General features: G+C 35.5%; 4 protein-coding genes across 9 annotated transcripts; 2 read left to right on the top strand and 2 right to left on the bottom strand.

The window, feature by feature from the left end:
- Window positions 1–242: 242 nt before the first annotated feature.
- On the bottom strand, window positions 243–2,816 carry LOC107269399 (protein l(2)37Cc). 2 transcript variants are annotated; one of them, XM_015743195.2, is made up of 4 exons: window positions 2,686–2,816; window positions 2,184–2,288; window positions 1,678–2,099; window positions 243–1,592 (listed from the first exon to the last, which is right to left on the bottom strand). In XM_015743195.2, the coding sequence occupies exons 2-4, from the start codon at window positions 2,269–2,271 to the stop codon at window positions 1,284–1,286; spliced, it is 819 nt and encodes a 272-aa protein (XP_015598681.1). In that variant the 5' UTR covers window positions 2,272–2,288; window positions 2,686–2,816; the 3' UTR covers window positions 243–1,283. The 2 variants fall into 2 exon arrangements, with proteins under 2 accessions (XP_015598681.1, XP_015598682.1); XM_015743196.2 differs by having other exon boundaries at window positions 2,680–2,799.
- A 491-nt stretch (window positions 2,817–3,307) lies between these two features.
- Window positions 3,308–7,958, top strand: LOC107269398 (GTP-binding protein Rit2). 2 transcript variants are annotated; one of them, XM_015743194.2, is made up of 6 exons: window positions 3,308–3,643; window positions 3,763–3,917; window positions 4,159–4,215; window positions 4,320–4,393; window positions 4,509–4,700; window positions 4,768–7,958. In XM_015743194.2, exons 2-6 carry the CDS (start codon window positions 3,773–3,775, stop codon window positions 5,002–5,004), a joined length of 705 nt encoding a protein of 234 aa, XP_015598680.1. In that variant the 5' UTR covers window positions 3,308–3,643; window positions 3,763–3,772; the 3' UTR covers window positions 5,005–7,958. The 2 variants fall into 2 exon arrangements, with proteins under 2 accessions (XP_015598680.1, XP_024942454.1); XM_025086686.1 differs by having other exon boundaries at window positions 3,318–3,917.
- Window positions 7,505–11,645, bottom strand: LOC107269397 (Golgi membrane protein 1). Of its 3 annotated transcripts, XR_001538059.2 has the most exons (6): window positions 11,072–11,596; window positions 9,957–10,227; window positions 9,814–9,880; window positions 8,541–8,636; window positions 7,960–8,373; window positions 7,505–7,842 (listed from the first exon to the last, which is right to left on the bottom strand). XR_001538059.2 is itself a non-coding variant. In XM_015743192.2 (5 exons), exons 1-5 carry the CDS (start codon window positions 11,236–11,238, stop codon window positions 8,267–8,269), a joined length of 708 nt encoding a protein of 235 aa, XP_015598678.1. In that variant the 5' UTR covers window positions 11,239–11,596; the 3' UTR covers window positions 7,615–8,266. The 3 variants fall into 3 exon arrangements, 2 of the variants coding, with proteins under 2 accessions (XP_015598678.1, XP_015598677.1); XM_015743192.2 differs by having other exon boundaries at window positions 7,615–8,373; XM_015743191.2 differs by lacking the exons at window positions 7,505–7,842; window positions 7,960–8,373; window positions 8,541–8,636 and adding an exon at window positions 8,686–9,308 and having other exon boundaries at window positions 11,072–11,645.
- Window positions 11,646–13,718: 2,073 nt separating this feature from the next.
- LOC107269391 (protein C10) lies at window positions 13,719–14,957 on the top strand. Of its 2 annotated transcripts, none has more exons than XM_025086659.1 (4): window positions 13,719–13,788; window positions 14,017–14,079; window positions 14,215–14,391; window positions 14,456–14,703. In XM_025086659.1, exons 1-4 carry the CDS (start codon window positions 13,734–13,736, stop codon window positions 14,587–14,589), a joined length of 429 nt encoding a protein of 142 aa, XP_024942427.1. In that variant the 5' UTR covers window positions 13,719–13,733; the 3' UTR covers window positions 14,590–14,703. The 2 variants fall into 2 exon arrangements, with proteins under 2 accessions (XP_024942427.1, XP_015598668.1); XM_015743182.2 differs by lacking the exon at window positions 13,719–13,788 and adding an exon at window positions 13,795–13,954 and having other exon boundaries at window positions 14,456–14,957.
- The last annotated feature ends 607 nt before the right edge of the window (window positions 14,958–15,564 follow it).

The following is a 15,564-nucleotide window of genomic DNA, read 5'->3' as shown; positions in this document are numbered from 1 at the left end:
TATCTAAGAGTGCGAGAGTGGAGAACCAAGTGGCAATTTTCTCGGAGATATCCAACATGGTCCTCGGGTCCTTTCGCCAGTTTTCGTGATATGGTTGTTAAGCATTGTTGCGATGGGGGAGAAATGATTAGAGAAAATGAAGAGACGCCTTTTGTATGGTTCTAAAAAAAAAAAACAACGTCTTTTGATTGACAAACAATGTACTGATTACAAGGACGATGCGAGAAATCTGTCTCAGCGCATAGAAAATTAAAATGCCATGTATTATTCGTACGTTAACGACTACGATAATAATTAGCGTCCACTCCCTGAGATAATCGAGATCGCAATTAATCCTTTCTTTTCGTGTCTGTACTTAAGGCATTCGTGCTTCGGTATATTTATACAATGGAGTATGTACTCCATCTAGATGAATCTGTATTAAAATCATGAAACCCGCGCATTTCCATTTCTAGCTAATTTAACTCTTGGTATACGAGTCTTATGTGTTACGTTGTTGTATTAAATATGTTAAAGAATAATTCTTTTAAGGCGATAACAGTATTGTTCTTAGCAGAATCAAAGTTTTCTTTTTTAACACATTTTTATTCACTCGACTTAGGAATTTCAAGGGAGAATCTTGCAGATGTGAGTTATTATTGTTATTACGTGTCGATGCTCACCCGAGGTAGTCAGCCAAAAAATCTCTATGAATCAGTAATCGCTTGCAGGAACTCCGTCGATTTTGTATTTCTACGTCCTATAGCGTTCATCCGCCAAATGGTACGTACCCGTAATGATATCTTCAATATGAAGGGTTAAGGTGAAAGGTTATTACGGATTAAAAGAAATCAAATTGATGAGAGTCTCGAGAGTATCACAGCTGAAAATTATGAAATTCATGAGAACCAAGGAAAATGCTCTCCTCGTCATTGTGATGCTGTTCAACGCATAACGGCAATATTTGTTCTATTTCGTTATTAACACATTACTGCAATCGTCTACCCTTTTGTCAAGTAACTATGAAAAGTCTAGAATTGGAAACAGGTTCAGCGAGCATCTTCTCTGTCACGATTACTTTCGTTAACGCTTCTATTGCAATGAAACGGGAGTTTGTTAATTGAAAATTATAAAAAGCACAATGAAATGAATGAAAAGAAAGAATAAGTGGCGCATTCCTAGTTCTGATACTGTCAGGGAGGGAGCTCTCGAGCATCTCCCGGTAGACGAGCTGCGATGCCTCGAAAAAATGCTTTCCTTACAGAGGAAAATGCACAGTTTATGTACAGTATTTATTTGTAGATTTACTGAGGTATGTTAAGTAGCACGCTCTGACCAGGAGGCAAATATGCTACTTGACGTGAGCGCGAAAGTTGATAAGCGATATCTTCCGCGGCCTCGATTCTTCTAAGTTCGACTAAACCGTCGCCAGCTTCTCCAAGAGATTTCGCCAATAAGCTGGCAGCCTGTGCGTCACCTTCCGCACTAATAACGGCAGCCTTCTTTTGTTGTTCAGCCTTTTCCACGAGGAAACGTGCTTTCTCAGCTTCCTGTTGAGCCACTTGTTTCAATTCAACAGCTTGCGTGAATTCTTTACCGAACGTTAAATGAGTCTAAAAAAAATAGTTACGATGAGATATGGAATATTACATTTTTAGTTTGAATTTACAAAAACTGAGGGATATATAAGAGGCTTACAATGGAAATATCATCCAAAATGACTCCAAATTGTGAGGCACGATCAGTCAAATCTTCACTGACTTTCTGAGATACCAGTTCTCGCTGTGTGATCAGTTCTCCAGCATCAAACTGTGCTACAACAGCCTTCAAAACTTCAGTAGTGATGGATGGCAGAACACGTTCATCGTAATCAACACCAAGAATAGTGTAGATCTTTGGCAACGAGTCTGGCACTGGTCTGAAGAGAATACGGAGAGTGATGTTTACATTCTGCAGATCTTTGCTTCCTGTGATGACAGGAACGTTCCTAGGTCGAGAACGAATATCAAAGATGATGGGTTTCTGGATCCAAGGAATAAAAAAATGTGTTCCCTCGCCCACAACTTGATTCTTTATACCAGCAAATCTGTCGAAGATCACAGCTCTGTGACCTCCATCAACTGAAATTCATAACGAACAGGATATTACACCATTTACCATCAATATGTACACACTCAAGCTAATAATACACTATAAATACAAACCATTATAAAGAGCAGAATTTACAACACCACCAACAAGAGCTACTCCAAGACCGAGTTGTCCCATTCTGTTGAAAAATTGTGCTGCCATGGTACAAGATTTATTATCTGTAACAATGAAAATACTAGGTCAACCTACATGCAACAATATATGCTGATGTAATAATACTTCGCCGTTAACTGGGCAAATTCCAGTGTACTACAACCAAATCTCAGTAACCTTAAAATCAGTACTTGTGAAACATCTAATATTGTAGACAACATTACATGAAAAAGAATTGATATTATATTATCTATAAATCTGTTACAACAATACTATTGTTCATTATTTTATAAGTATAGCTCAGAAATATACGGCAATGTTACGCCTAAGGTTCGCCGGTCCATGCCTACAATTTTTAAGATAATTAACGTAGTTTCTCTAGTTTTTCGTGAAGTAACTTATCATATTTTACGTGAAATAATTAATTATTAATTGTATTAAACTGGTAATACTTGCTCTTACGTAATTTTCCGTGTCTTTGTAGTTGCTTTTATCAATTTTTTCCTCGTGCGGCAATATACGTTGATAAAGGAAAATGGACACCCTAACGAGTTCACCGAGGTACAGAAGAAAATCCCTAGAAGACCAGAAGCGACACTCTCGGGATCTATTGCGTAGCCAAGACATAAAATAAAATCCCTAAAGAAACCAAACATTCTGCGTCGGAACCTTTGATGTTCGGGTCTCCACATGAATGACCTTGAAACGGCTATGGGTGAAGTAGATTCTAGGGATATTATTCTGTGATGACGTTCGCGCGGTTAATTCAATAGTCAATAGTCAAAAATTGTCTACGGATGAAAATCATAATCGACTTAAGTAAATTACATTATCTAAGAAAGTTAATCTACGTAACCAAGGAGTGGATGCCAACATTCTTGAAATTCCATATTGATCAATCTCGTTTTTAAGAATATTAGAAGATACTTAAAGACAGCTGTCAAATGTTCAAAAGAAATAATCTTGTTATTAAAAAAAATTACTTTTATAGTAAAAATCATTAAACGCTTTAAGTGATAGATTGCAATAATTTCCAGATTTGACTACGCAGAATGATTTTTATCAAATGAACAATTTCAAAAATAGATAAAGCCACCTAAAGTATAAGATACATTCCTGAAGTGTCTAATGCAGAACCACGCGCTTACATTAGCAGTCGCCCTCCGTGACCGTTTTAAGACGTCAGGTTGTTCAGAGACTCTAAAGAAAACGGAATTATTCTTGGTCTGCTATAATATTTGGAGAATACAAAGCTGTAATATTTTTATAGACCGTACCGCGTTACAAGTTTGACATCAGGAAATCTGTAACCATGTAACAAATCATTGTTTCAATAATATGAGTCGCAGTTTTTATAAATGTCGCGACTCGTGTACACGAGCTCATTGACATGTACGCAGGACGACCTGGTGTGTACGTGGTGCGTATCCCGATGTTTAGCCAAGTGTGTCATTAGGTTCTCGAAGATACGAGTAGCCGTTAGCTATGGCTATGAAACCCTGTAAATTTATGAATTCCTTTACGAACCGGGGCTGACAGATACTGTGCAATGTCGGCTGACGTCTTGCAGGACGAGAACGTAGCCTCGAACGGCAACAGCGACTTACAAACCCTGGCACAACCAACCACCACAAGAGGTGGACTCAGGGTATATAAGATTGTCGTTCTAGGCGATGGTGGAGTTGGCAAGTCAGGTATTGTTAAAATAATTCTTACTGTTATTCTCTGTAAATCAAAGCTGTGACTTGTCATGTTATATTGGATGATGACATAGCATGATGTATACAGAGTGAAATTTAATGGACACACGATGCTATCGTAATCTAGTACTACATTTAACAATTTTAACTTTCTAACTTTGATGACAAACTGTCCTGATGAATTCTTTCAGTTTTTCAATGGAATGTATTGAGTTCTGTCATATTTTGTTTACAGCCGTTACACTGCAATTCGTCAGTCACAGCTTTCTTGATTACCATGATCCTACAATTGGTAAGAAATAATATTATATATGGACATGTTCCAAATGATGTAAACTACTTATACAAATAATAAATAATTGTACATATGAGGTAATACTTTGCTTCCATTACTAGAGGATTCGTATCAACAACAAGCAGTGATAGATGGTGAAGCTGCTTTATTAGACATTTTGGACACTGCTGGACAGGTATGTTATTTATTCACTTTTTCCATCTGCGTATAAAATTCCTCGTTAAGTAAACATTGTCATAATCATTTCAATGTATCAGTACGATAATTTTTATATAATCTTTCAATCACAGGTAGAATTTACTGCTATGCGTGATCAGTATATGCGTTGTGGGGAAGGATTCATGATCTGCTACTCAGTAACAGACAGACATAGCTTCCAAGAGGCATTAGAATATCGAAAATTAATATCACGCGTACGCGCCCACGAGGATATACCTTTGGTATTAGTTGGCAATAAGTTTGATCTCCAGCACCAGCGTAAGGTAAGAACTGCAACAGCAATTTCCTCTAGAAGTATGCGAATTTGTTAGGACTACGTAATACTTTCAGGTGACAACAGAGGAAGGAAAGGCTCTTGCTCACCAACTCGGTTGTCCATTTTATGAAACGTCTGCAGCTCTTAGACATTTTATAGATGATGCATTTTATTCATTAGTGAGACAAATTCGCGCTAAGGAAAGACCTCGAGGTCCAATTCGCAAACACAGTCGATGGTGGCGTCTTCGATCAATCTTTGCTTTTATCTTTCGAAGAAAGCAAAGAAACAGTACACACTATTCGCCTTAGGTGCATCTAGCTGCATAGAAAATTGTCATCCTATTTAAAAATGCATTTCGTATAATGTTTTAAGGCTCTGTTCAAATGACACCTGGGACACGTATTTTTTTTTTTTTACCTGTTTCGTTCAAACAGGCGACAACGAAATACGCGTGTATTCAATGTACTTTGTATTTTCTCACTTTAGGACTGCCAATTAATATTTGGCTGAGTTGAGTCACCACCTAAAGTGCTCGACGCCTAACGAATGACCCCATTTCTTCATCTAGACTCAATGTCTACTTTACGCTTTCGATATACTATATGCCAGCATAATCTGTACGTCATATTTAAATGCAAAGGATGTTCATGAGAATAATATGTTCCCTTGCACTTTAAAAGAATTCAGATGATGGGTATTGTATCGCGTGCAGTTGTCAGCTTTGCGCTTCCTCGAATTTATATTTATCAACATAGATATGTTGATGGTGTTGATGTCGATATAAAATCAGTTTTATAATCGTTGCTGATCGAATTTTTTAAATGTGATTTACGTTGTAAGTATATATCGCGCTTTTCAATATTCCTGGTTATTCCCTTTGAGGGAACTTATTACTCTAGAGTTACATAACTTTGGAAATCTTTTTTGTTTTACTTTTTTTTTTAAATAATATTTCTAATTCCATCTATGGATATCGTTTTTATTTATTTTCAATTTATTTATTAGCAATTATTCTTTTATATAATTTTGGGCTGTCATGAACATCACAAAAATCGATATCACGTAATAACGAATGTATCTACTAACGCATGGATATGTATTGTTAACAAGTATTGAAACTTAAACAGCACACTGTATCGATAATTCTATATGTTTATTATAATGAGAATTACAATTAAAACTAGATTCATTTAATATCCATTGAAACAGTAATTACAGCCATTTACATTCAATCTAAATGCTATACCTTATTTAATATAGACATTCTAGTCGCGACTTAACGTTCTCCTAGTCACGTTTTACATTTTGTTGTACACATATTTATAGACTGTAAATTGTTGATGTTCATGTTGCATATTTTGTGCATCTCGTTCACACGAGTTACGTGTCAAGTGTCTCAGAAAAATTATGTCTTGTTATACAATCATAAACAATTGCACTATTCATAATTCGACATAAGTATTATTTGCCTTTGTTACTCTCACAAAAGTAAAGCTGCTACTTTCTATTGCATCAAAAATCGATAAATTTTCATTAAAACAACAGGACCAAATCTAATTAATTGACTTAAGTAATTCGCATAAAACAATACAATTTTCTGGTACAGTTGGTACGTACCAAAGTCTAAAATGAATGTCGACAAATTTCTGACACTGAGTAAAGTGCTCATATCCTTTGCTTCGACTTTAAATGTAATTGGCTAGAATTAGAAACATCATCCTTAATGAGTATGATATATGAACAATGAGTAAAGACACCCAAAAAAAATCATGTCCCGTGTTAGGCTGAACAAATTTATCTGCGAGCACGCTTAAAGGCATATTCATTAAGGTAATCGATGTACGACTGCTGAAGGATCTTCATAGAATTTCCATGAAAATGATAACACAGCATTTATTCTATCAATAGTTGTGCTGTTTTATCACATTTCAATTGTCATATCTTAGATTCATATTAACGTAACGATGAGCGGGCTAAAAACTGTTACAGTATTATTTGAATGATACGAATGTTGTAAAATGATCTATCAAAGGCCGAGTCAAATCAAAACTATTGATACAATAAGATAAATGACAGTAAGAGAACCGACAATTTGAGTTACATTACGAGTAACTCACATTAGTAAAATATATTTCATCGTGACAATACAATGACTATCTTAATAAATATACATCCTACGTCTAGCGGGAATGTAATAAATATTAAATGCCGCGTACCTAGCTACTCATATTTTTAGCGTGTATTTGCAAAGACATTAAAAGCACTTATCCGAACTGATGGAAAGAGTCGTTTAAGAGTATCAATAACGTTTATACAAATTCCATAACGTTACAAGCAATAAACTCGATACTTCCAAAGGGATCAAGAAACAATACAAAATAAAGAAAATCATAGGTTATCTATTGCCACAAAGAAAAAATCGGACAATTTACGGCGGATTTAATGTAATTCATTGTATCGCATCACTAAAACAAAATGCCGAAACATAGAATTTGACGTTCGTTCGACAATCCTTTAACTTTGCCCACACTGTTTTCGTAGGTAGCTTTAAACATTCATAAAACTGTAAGTTGTACACGATTATTTAAAATCTGTTCTAAGTGTTAACGCCAGTGCTTGTGTATACGTAAATTATATAAAATTTATTAAATGATAATTTTGAAATGATGAGAAATTGAATAAAAATTTCTTCGCACAAATGTATAAGATGTAACAAAAGGAGTCACGCGTAGCGAGAAATACAGTAGATATATTTTGCGTATATATAAATTAATTTATAGTACAGGTATTAAAAATGATACGGGATTAGCTCGTAAAGAGGTTGGCGGATTATATTTATCTGATAGACATTATGAGTTACAACTGAAACATATTACATTTAGATATAGGACTGGTATGTTGTAACGGTTAGACAAATATTGGTATTTTAATGTATTTCCATTGCGACGGAAACAAAATTTATTCAATGATATAATATCATTGTATAACAATCAATAGAAGTACATAAGCGTGCTTATTCAAATCCTTCATAATTTACCTTAAAGTGGCCTCTAAGGCATGATACGGTAAATTAACTGCCACCATTGATAATATAATTTAATTATATGGTTTATAGGAAGGATTCGAATACCTCACAATATTCGCACCTAAAAAAAAAGTGTAGATTAGAAATATAATCAATTGTAAGTAAAGTGTAATAAACTGGGAAAGGAGATAGAATTGTTACAGCACAGCTAAAGTAATAAACAGTCTTGTACACTTACGACTTTTTTTGTTTTTGAAAAATTTCGAGTTTATCCCAAGACTCGTTATAACAAAAAAAAATGGAATGAAGCAAATCTGAGAATGTCGGTTTCTCTTATACATTCCCTCTTTTAGATGGCACGTCAAGGAGATGATGATAGACTCGCCATCATGATCATGCTAAATTTTTATAGAGACATCACCAGGAAATTATACGATATTCTCTCGTATAAAAATTATATAAGTAATACTTATCATTATAAATTTCCAATATATATAAGTAAAATATTTAATTAATTTCATTGTAAATAATAGTATATTATTTTGTTATTTCGCCACCCTCTTTTCTGACTTTTCCTTTGCAACTTCATTATTGAGATTTCCTAAGTTTGGTTCATCCTCTGTGTTTTCTACCTCGTCTTCAATATTTGATTCTACAAATAATATATACATACGGCATTGAATAAGAGAATTTTTGTTATATCTAGACATCTATTGAGTGGAAAAGTGTTAGGACGCAAGTGTAACTGCGTTGCTATCATTGTACATGATAATAACGGTAAGTAACGACAGCAATGCTTTAAATAATCAGATTCCATACCTTCTACATGATTATCGTCATCGTTTCCATGTCCATTATCTACACCTTGTTCGGTAGGGATGATAGGAGATACAATATTAGACGTTCCCGTTTCAACTGAAAGTTAGGCACACTACGTTACTACGCTACTAATAGAAACACGATAGAAAGTCTGATAAAAACTTTAATAATATTTCTACAATTTTATGACACCTAATTAAGATTCTTAACATTTAAAACAATTATTAGAATTCTCATGGTGTATCCCTTAATAGATTCTCCTGCTCTGTATGTGTGATCTGAATAATCATTGCAATATTTAGAATTGACAAATTCTTTGACTTCCTAGACTTCATCCTGATATAGCAACAACGGGTCTGACGTATAAATATTTTTCAGGTGATCTATAAGAACAATGTTGTCTTATGCTAGATCATATCATTAGTAATGTAATTAATTGATGGCCAAAATGAGGACAAGCTGTTTGCCTTAAAAAAAGGCATGGGACAGTAATAGACGTAACAATGTTTTTTGGAATTGTTCGGAATGCTCTGATCTGTCAGTATCGTAATGATATTCAGTCAATTGATCTCTCGTCTCTCCGATTGAAACTATCTTTCAACATAGTAACTGAAAATCGTGGAGGTTGACGCACTGCGCCAGGCAAATCACGTGGAAGTATAGGAACGTTGTGATACTTCAGACCATGCTGGCCAGAACTGGATATTCTTACTGCTGATTCCGCAACAGGGCCCAACTGTGCTTTGCTTATGACCACTGCTGTTCTCACTAAATAAGCAAATCCCCAAAATATCTTTCTTACTTTTGACTCTGAGAATATAAACAGTTCACATGACATGAATCTTAAGAACCTCACCAACCCAGATTAGACCAACAATTGGTATATTTATATGTAAGTGAGTAAATATTTGTGTGTAATATTTCTCATGTGAACGTTTTAGACGATATTAAATATAATTAGAAATGTTATGGTTTAGGACACTCTTATAATGACTATCACTTTAAGCAGTGATAAATATTAAATCATTGAGAAATCAACAGTTATTTTAATGTTTAAAATTCACTGCATAACAATTACAATTGAATTAAGTTAATTCGAGTACATCAAATTCGTAGTTGCATTTTATAAATGGTGATTAGACTGCTTGAGATTTTACCATATAAAAGATTAGTTGTTAAGTAATGCATATTAGAATATTAATTAGTGCATTAAGAACAAAAGTCAAACACAATAGATGTAGAAAAATACAACAAATAACATATAATCACTTACCTGGCTTACTTTCTTGATCTGCAGGTGAATTTTGTGCACTTTTTAATCTATGTAGTTCATCTTGAACCTGACAAATACGAACTTCAATAATTGGAAAAATCTTACAAAAATTAAAATTGCTATTTTTTTTACGTCAAGCTCACCTCCATTAATTTTTTTGAAAGTTTTCGATTATCTTCCTTTTCTTCATCTAATTGAGAATTTATTGAATTTTTTTCTGACTTCAGTGTGTCCAGTGTGGCTGTTCTTACAGCATCTAGTTTGTTCAGTGAGTCCAATTCACTCTTACATATTGTATTAGCTTCTTCTAATTCCTCATTACGTTTTTTTAATTTAGTTTGTAACACTTCTGAATGTTGGTACCGCTGCTCCAAATTGCCACGAAGCGTCACACACTGATCTCTTTCTTCTGCACTGTAAATATCAATCCTTATCTAATAACCCGATAAACTATTAGATGGAACTTGTTGTAATCTTGTACAATTATTTTTCCAAGGAAATAATAAATAGTTATTTAATTTCATATAAAATAGTGGATTACTGAACTTTGAAACTACTACAAATAATATTATATCCTTCAAATTGCTTTTACAAGATGTCAATTGCACCTAATAGAAATTTCAGTTGAATGCACCTTCCTAGTAAGCACCACCAGATCATTTGGACAAAAGATATAAATATAGTCTTTGACAACATAAATCTATGTTATTAATCTCAAATATATGTACAAAAAAAATTGTTTCAACATCTATAGAAACATTCTCTGATATGAAATAAAAAAAAGCAATTCCAGCAAGCAGTAGCATAAAAAATCTGAAGTATGGGCATGTAAATTGCTAAAAATATTTCTCTATAGCTACATTCAAAGAGAATAAAAATTTGAAGCCAACAGCAAAAGACTACACTGATTCTATGAGCAGACACAATTAAAAATAGATATCATAAATATAGATGCCAGTGACAACTGATATGGAGATATTTAGTGAACCCCTAGTTAAAATGAGCTTAATATTTTTTACATATACCATAAGGTTGCTATTTATTAGTGAATATCGTTCATTCACTCTAAAGATTTAAAAGCACGGAAATAAAAAGCTAGTTACTTTGTGAAACAATAGATTCTAATTTACAGGAAGCAACGATCTTTTGATAAAATTTAGAAGTATATTGCCTGACATCAGAAGTTAAAACTCGAGCTAAAATATAATAATCCCAGAAAAGAAATGGCTTTTAAAAACTATATGAAATATCGACAAACCTGATTTTAAGCTGTTCACTAAAGTCATCAATCTGGCGAAGTAATTCCAAATTTTCCGAGGACGACGTCCACCAGTTGCAAATGAGCATCAAACAGGCAATAAGAAGTCCTCCAACAAGGAGTGGAGGACATCGGCCTCCACCAACTCTCATACTGTCAATACACATTACTCTTAAAATTTATTTTGACACCTCATAGACATCTGAATGTAAGTCTAATTCAAATGCTCTGCAGTTCGCTACTTTAATTTTAATCACTTCCTTAAGAAAGCGTTACAATTTTGTTCTCAGACTTCAGGTACCAAAAGTACCACGTTTACAATCCGTCCACTGTTCAAATTACAGACAACACTTGGACTAGTCAGCAATATACAATTGGCTAATCCTCGCACCACGAAGCATACTATTAAAGAACCTTATGATACATTGCAGAGATGAGTAGCGAGATGCACAATGCTACGGTTTTAACCGACACTAAAAACATAGAACTGAATCATAGCGGCGAATTCACAAGTAGAATTTTGTGATCATCGCCTCCGTCGATAATGCGGATCCTATCGTAGCCGAGCTGACCGCGATCACGAACGTGTAGCTTAGGGAGCAGAGGCTCTCTACTACTTACTGCTGGTTCCCAGAGCAACACTTATAACGAGGCAACTCATCGAATATAGCCTAAATATTTTTTTCTTTAAAATCCTAAGTTCGAGCGCACAGTGTAAACTCGGTAAGTTTAATATGAGAAAAGTCAGCAACTCATGCCTGCCTGCACTGAAGCGTATGATGCCACCAGTGTATTTATTAAATATTTTACCGATGTTGCGCAACAGAACTATTGTTAAAACCTATTGTCATAGCTAGTATGTGTGCGAGTGACAATCGTAAATATACATTTTGCATAAGAATATTGTAAGCTTACCCATGTATCAGCGTATACATCAAGAACAATTGGATGCATTGTATTGCGCCGAGTATTTTATGGGGACCATAATAATTGGTAAGGAGAAAACTGATAAGGACAGTTATAAGCGCATACATCTAAAACAAATCTATGCAGTGTATTATGCCGAGTAATTTATATAAATGTTAAATATTAAGCTAGCGTAAGTTAGCTACGTATCTTTCTTACTCGACACCGATAGTGAAAAATCCGAGAACCAACCAACGTTACCTTCGGCAGCCCACCCTTTGCTCATGCATCCGCGAGCCATGCGGGCGGCAGCCAATTGCTTTTTCACCGGGAACTGACGAGCCGGTATGACCTGGGAGTTGCAATGGATCAGGCCCAACTCCGCCAAAACGAAAGCTCTGACGGAACTTATCATAAAGACGATAACTTAACGGATCCTGTAGATTTTTGGGGACGCGTAAAATAGAAAAACGCAACCGTAGGTGCTGATCATTGAGTTCGAGTAAAATCAGCAAACGCAACTGGATGCACAAACGGAAGCGGACGATTACGGAAATACATGGCTGCTCAGGTTGTTAGGTTGAGCTTGAGAGGGTCGAAGTAAGCTTCAGGCAAATATAGCGCGTTACAGAGAGCAACGGATCGAGAACGTAACATAACGAATCGAACGTGTCTAATCGAAATCCCTTCACCAATTAGTAAATTGGGAGTACTCACCGGAGCTGGTACAGCTGATTCGTGAAGGTCGAGAACTGCATCCAGGAGACACTCGGGTGGGCACTACACTAGGACACAGCACTGCACTTCCGGAACTCTCACGGGAAATCCATAGAATTTCATGGATATCGCGAGAGCAACGCGAGAACTACACGAACGAAAACTTGCTATACCATATTGAAACACGGCTAAAAAAAACTATCAACAGACAGCACAGGAGGGCGAGGGAGTTCGTAACACCTCGGTCGGTGCCCCGTGACAGACTGCTTTGACAATAGCCAAATTCAAGAACTAATCATTCTGCTCATCTGATTGGTCGAGATCCTTATAGCCGATAACTGTTCCCTTTCCCTCGAATCGTCCCTTTAAACCAAATCGAGAGCGTTTCTTAGCGAATCGGTACGTAACTTTTGGAGATCCTCCATGGCCGCTTCCCCAGGTCATCGGGCGATAGCTGGGCACTACATCCTTACCTCGGATCAGGGGGTTCCTTGCCTGCCCTTAACCGTATCAAAACTATATCTCCGCCCGCTCTACAGTCTTTTGCCCATCTCCAGCGGGGCGCCGGTGTTTCACCCGGGCTTCTGCCGGTCCGTGGAGACGTCTCCGTCGGGTACTCTCCACTGCCAAGCAACTCGAAACGTCGAGACTATCTCCCCACGGCAGATTCGAGCATCTCGACCTGAACTAAACAATAACGAAATCTTACGAGAGCATTGGCATAACTATACTAATCAAACCGAGAGTGTAGCTTCTGAGCAGACATCAGGTACTGGCTTTTGTCTTAGTAAATCTTATCGATCTTACACTGTGCACTCGAATTTAAGATTACAAAAAAAAATAATATTTTAGCAATATCTGATAAGCGGCCTCGTTCTAAGGGTTGCTCTGGGAACCAGAGGTAAGTTACGGAGAACCTCTGCCCGCCAAGCTATACGTTCATGATTACGTTTAGTTCGGCTACGACGGGACATGCACTATCGACGGAGGCGGTGAACAGAAAATTCTACTCCCGGACTCGCCGCTACGATTTACCGTCATGTCTTTGGTATCGCCTAAAACCGTAGCGTTGTGCATCTCCCTACTCATCTCTGGTACGAACTTCGATGATTTCTCTAATCTTACTTCTGCCTACTTTGTGCTCATATAACAGCTACGAGCAAACGTCAGAATTAAAATGCCGATTTTCAGTTGATACACGTATCGATGTAGGACATGTCAACTTTGACAATCGGAGTGTGGAAATTAAGTTAAATCAATGTAAATACATATTATTAAGGAAATTAAATCTGCGCTTATAAGTCACTAGTTAATCATTACAGTGAAATATATTGAGAGCAGCATAATGGCGACATTAGTAAATCTCACATCAGAAACAGCAAAAGGTATTGTATAGCATTAATGACACACATTATAAAAACTTGTAAATACAGTTATTACTTACTAACATGATATAAAATATGTTGATAATTTATTTTAAAAACATCGTTTACTATACTATTTAAACTTTTTGTTTTTAGCTGCTTTGACGGATATTCTAGCAGCTTTGAACTCTACAGAAAATGTACAGAAACTTACAGAAGCAAAGGAAAACTCTGGGAATGAGATGTTAAAAATGATGCAATTTGTATTTCCAATTGTCACTCAAATCCAAATGGATGTAATAAAAAATTATGGCTTTCCAGAAGGCCGAGAAGGTATGTATGCAGTTGAACCTACATTGTTACACAGGACTAATAATTAGCATAATATTCATTACAGGCACTGTTCAATTTGCACAGTTAATTAGATCACTGGAACGGGAAAATCCTGAAATAGCACAGCTGCACAGTCAAGTACGAGCATACTTTCTTCCTCCAGTTTCAATCACTTCTTCTGCAGAAGCATCTCTTTAAGTATAGAGGTATTCAAGAATCATATAATCATACTTAATTTATTGCACTATGTCTTGCATAGTAGCAAACCATTTGTAATAATTTGAACTTGAAAGAGATAGATACATCAGAGAATTTGATATTTTTTACACCCAATACTTTTATAAAGCTATGACTGTAATTCATTTTGTAATGTATATTTTCCAATGGTACGATGTACCTCTCTCTATTTGAAACTGACTATATAATTCTAAGATTACTAATAAAACGCTCTCTAACATTTCTTAAAGAATTATTATAAAATAAATGACTGCTGTACAAGAGTTAAGTAGAAGAATAAGGTGTATATTGGGATATTCATACAATGAATGGATCGCTCCGCTTTCAAATATTTATTGACAAATTAAAAGCCCATTTCAATATAAAGTATAAATGAGACAGGTTGCTTCTAGCACAGACAATTTACTGCTTTATAATATAAATATCAATCTTGTAGCAATAATCGCCTGATAAATACCAATCGACAAGATTAATATAATAGTTATCTTGATCTGTCTCTATAGGCTACTGCAATTTCACAGATCGAAAAGTAGCACACCACTTAGACGACCTATCAAAATGCACAAACATATAAAGCGCTTTCTTATCACTTTAAGGCAAATTTCTTATAAGTTCCCTAATTGATAAATTCTATAAACACAAGTAAAATTCAAGTGCCCATAAAATCGTCTTATTGCAATAAATTGCATCACTCACATTTCAATGTCATAAACGAGCAGTCACCTTAAATTAAATGTAGACAGATAAATAGTGAATATTCTAAATTAGGATTAGATAGGCTCACTGGAACCAGCACTGACATTTGACCATCTAAAACTGTAGTAATAGTTACGCTGTACAACAGATGCGCACGAATAAAACAAGAAATTATTTGCAACAGAATATTGGTTCACTAATTCAGCAAGTTATACATTTTCATATGAAAAAATAGACACA

The sequence above is a fragment of the Cephus cinctus genome, unplaced genomic scaffold (assembly GCF_000341935.2).
Source record: "Cephus cinctus unplaced genomic scaffold, Ccin1 Ccin1_scaffold0638, whole genome shotgun sequence".
In the NCBI taxonomy this organism is placed as follows: domain Eukaryota; kingdom Metazoa; phylum Arthropoda; class Insecta; order Hymenoptera; family Cephidae; genus Cephus; species Cephus cinctus.
Note: the sequence above shows the minus strand (reverse complement) of the source record. Positions and strands in the feature narration are given on the sequence as shown.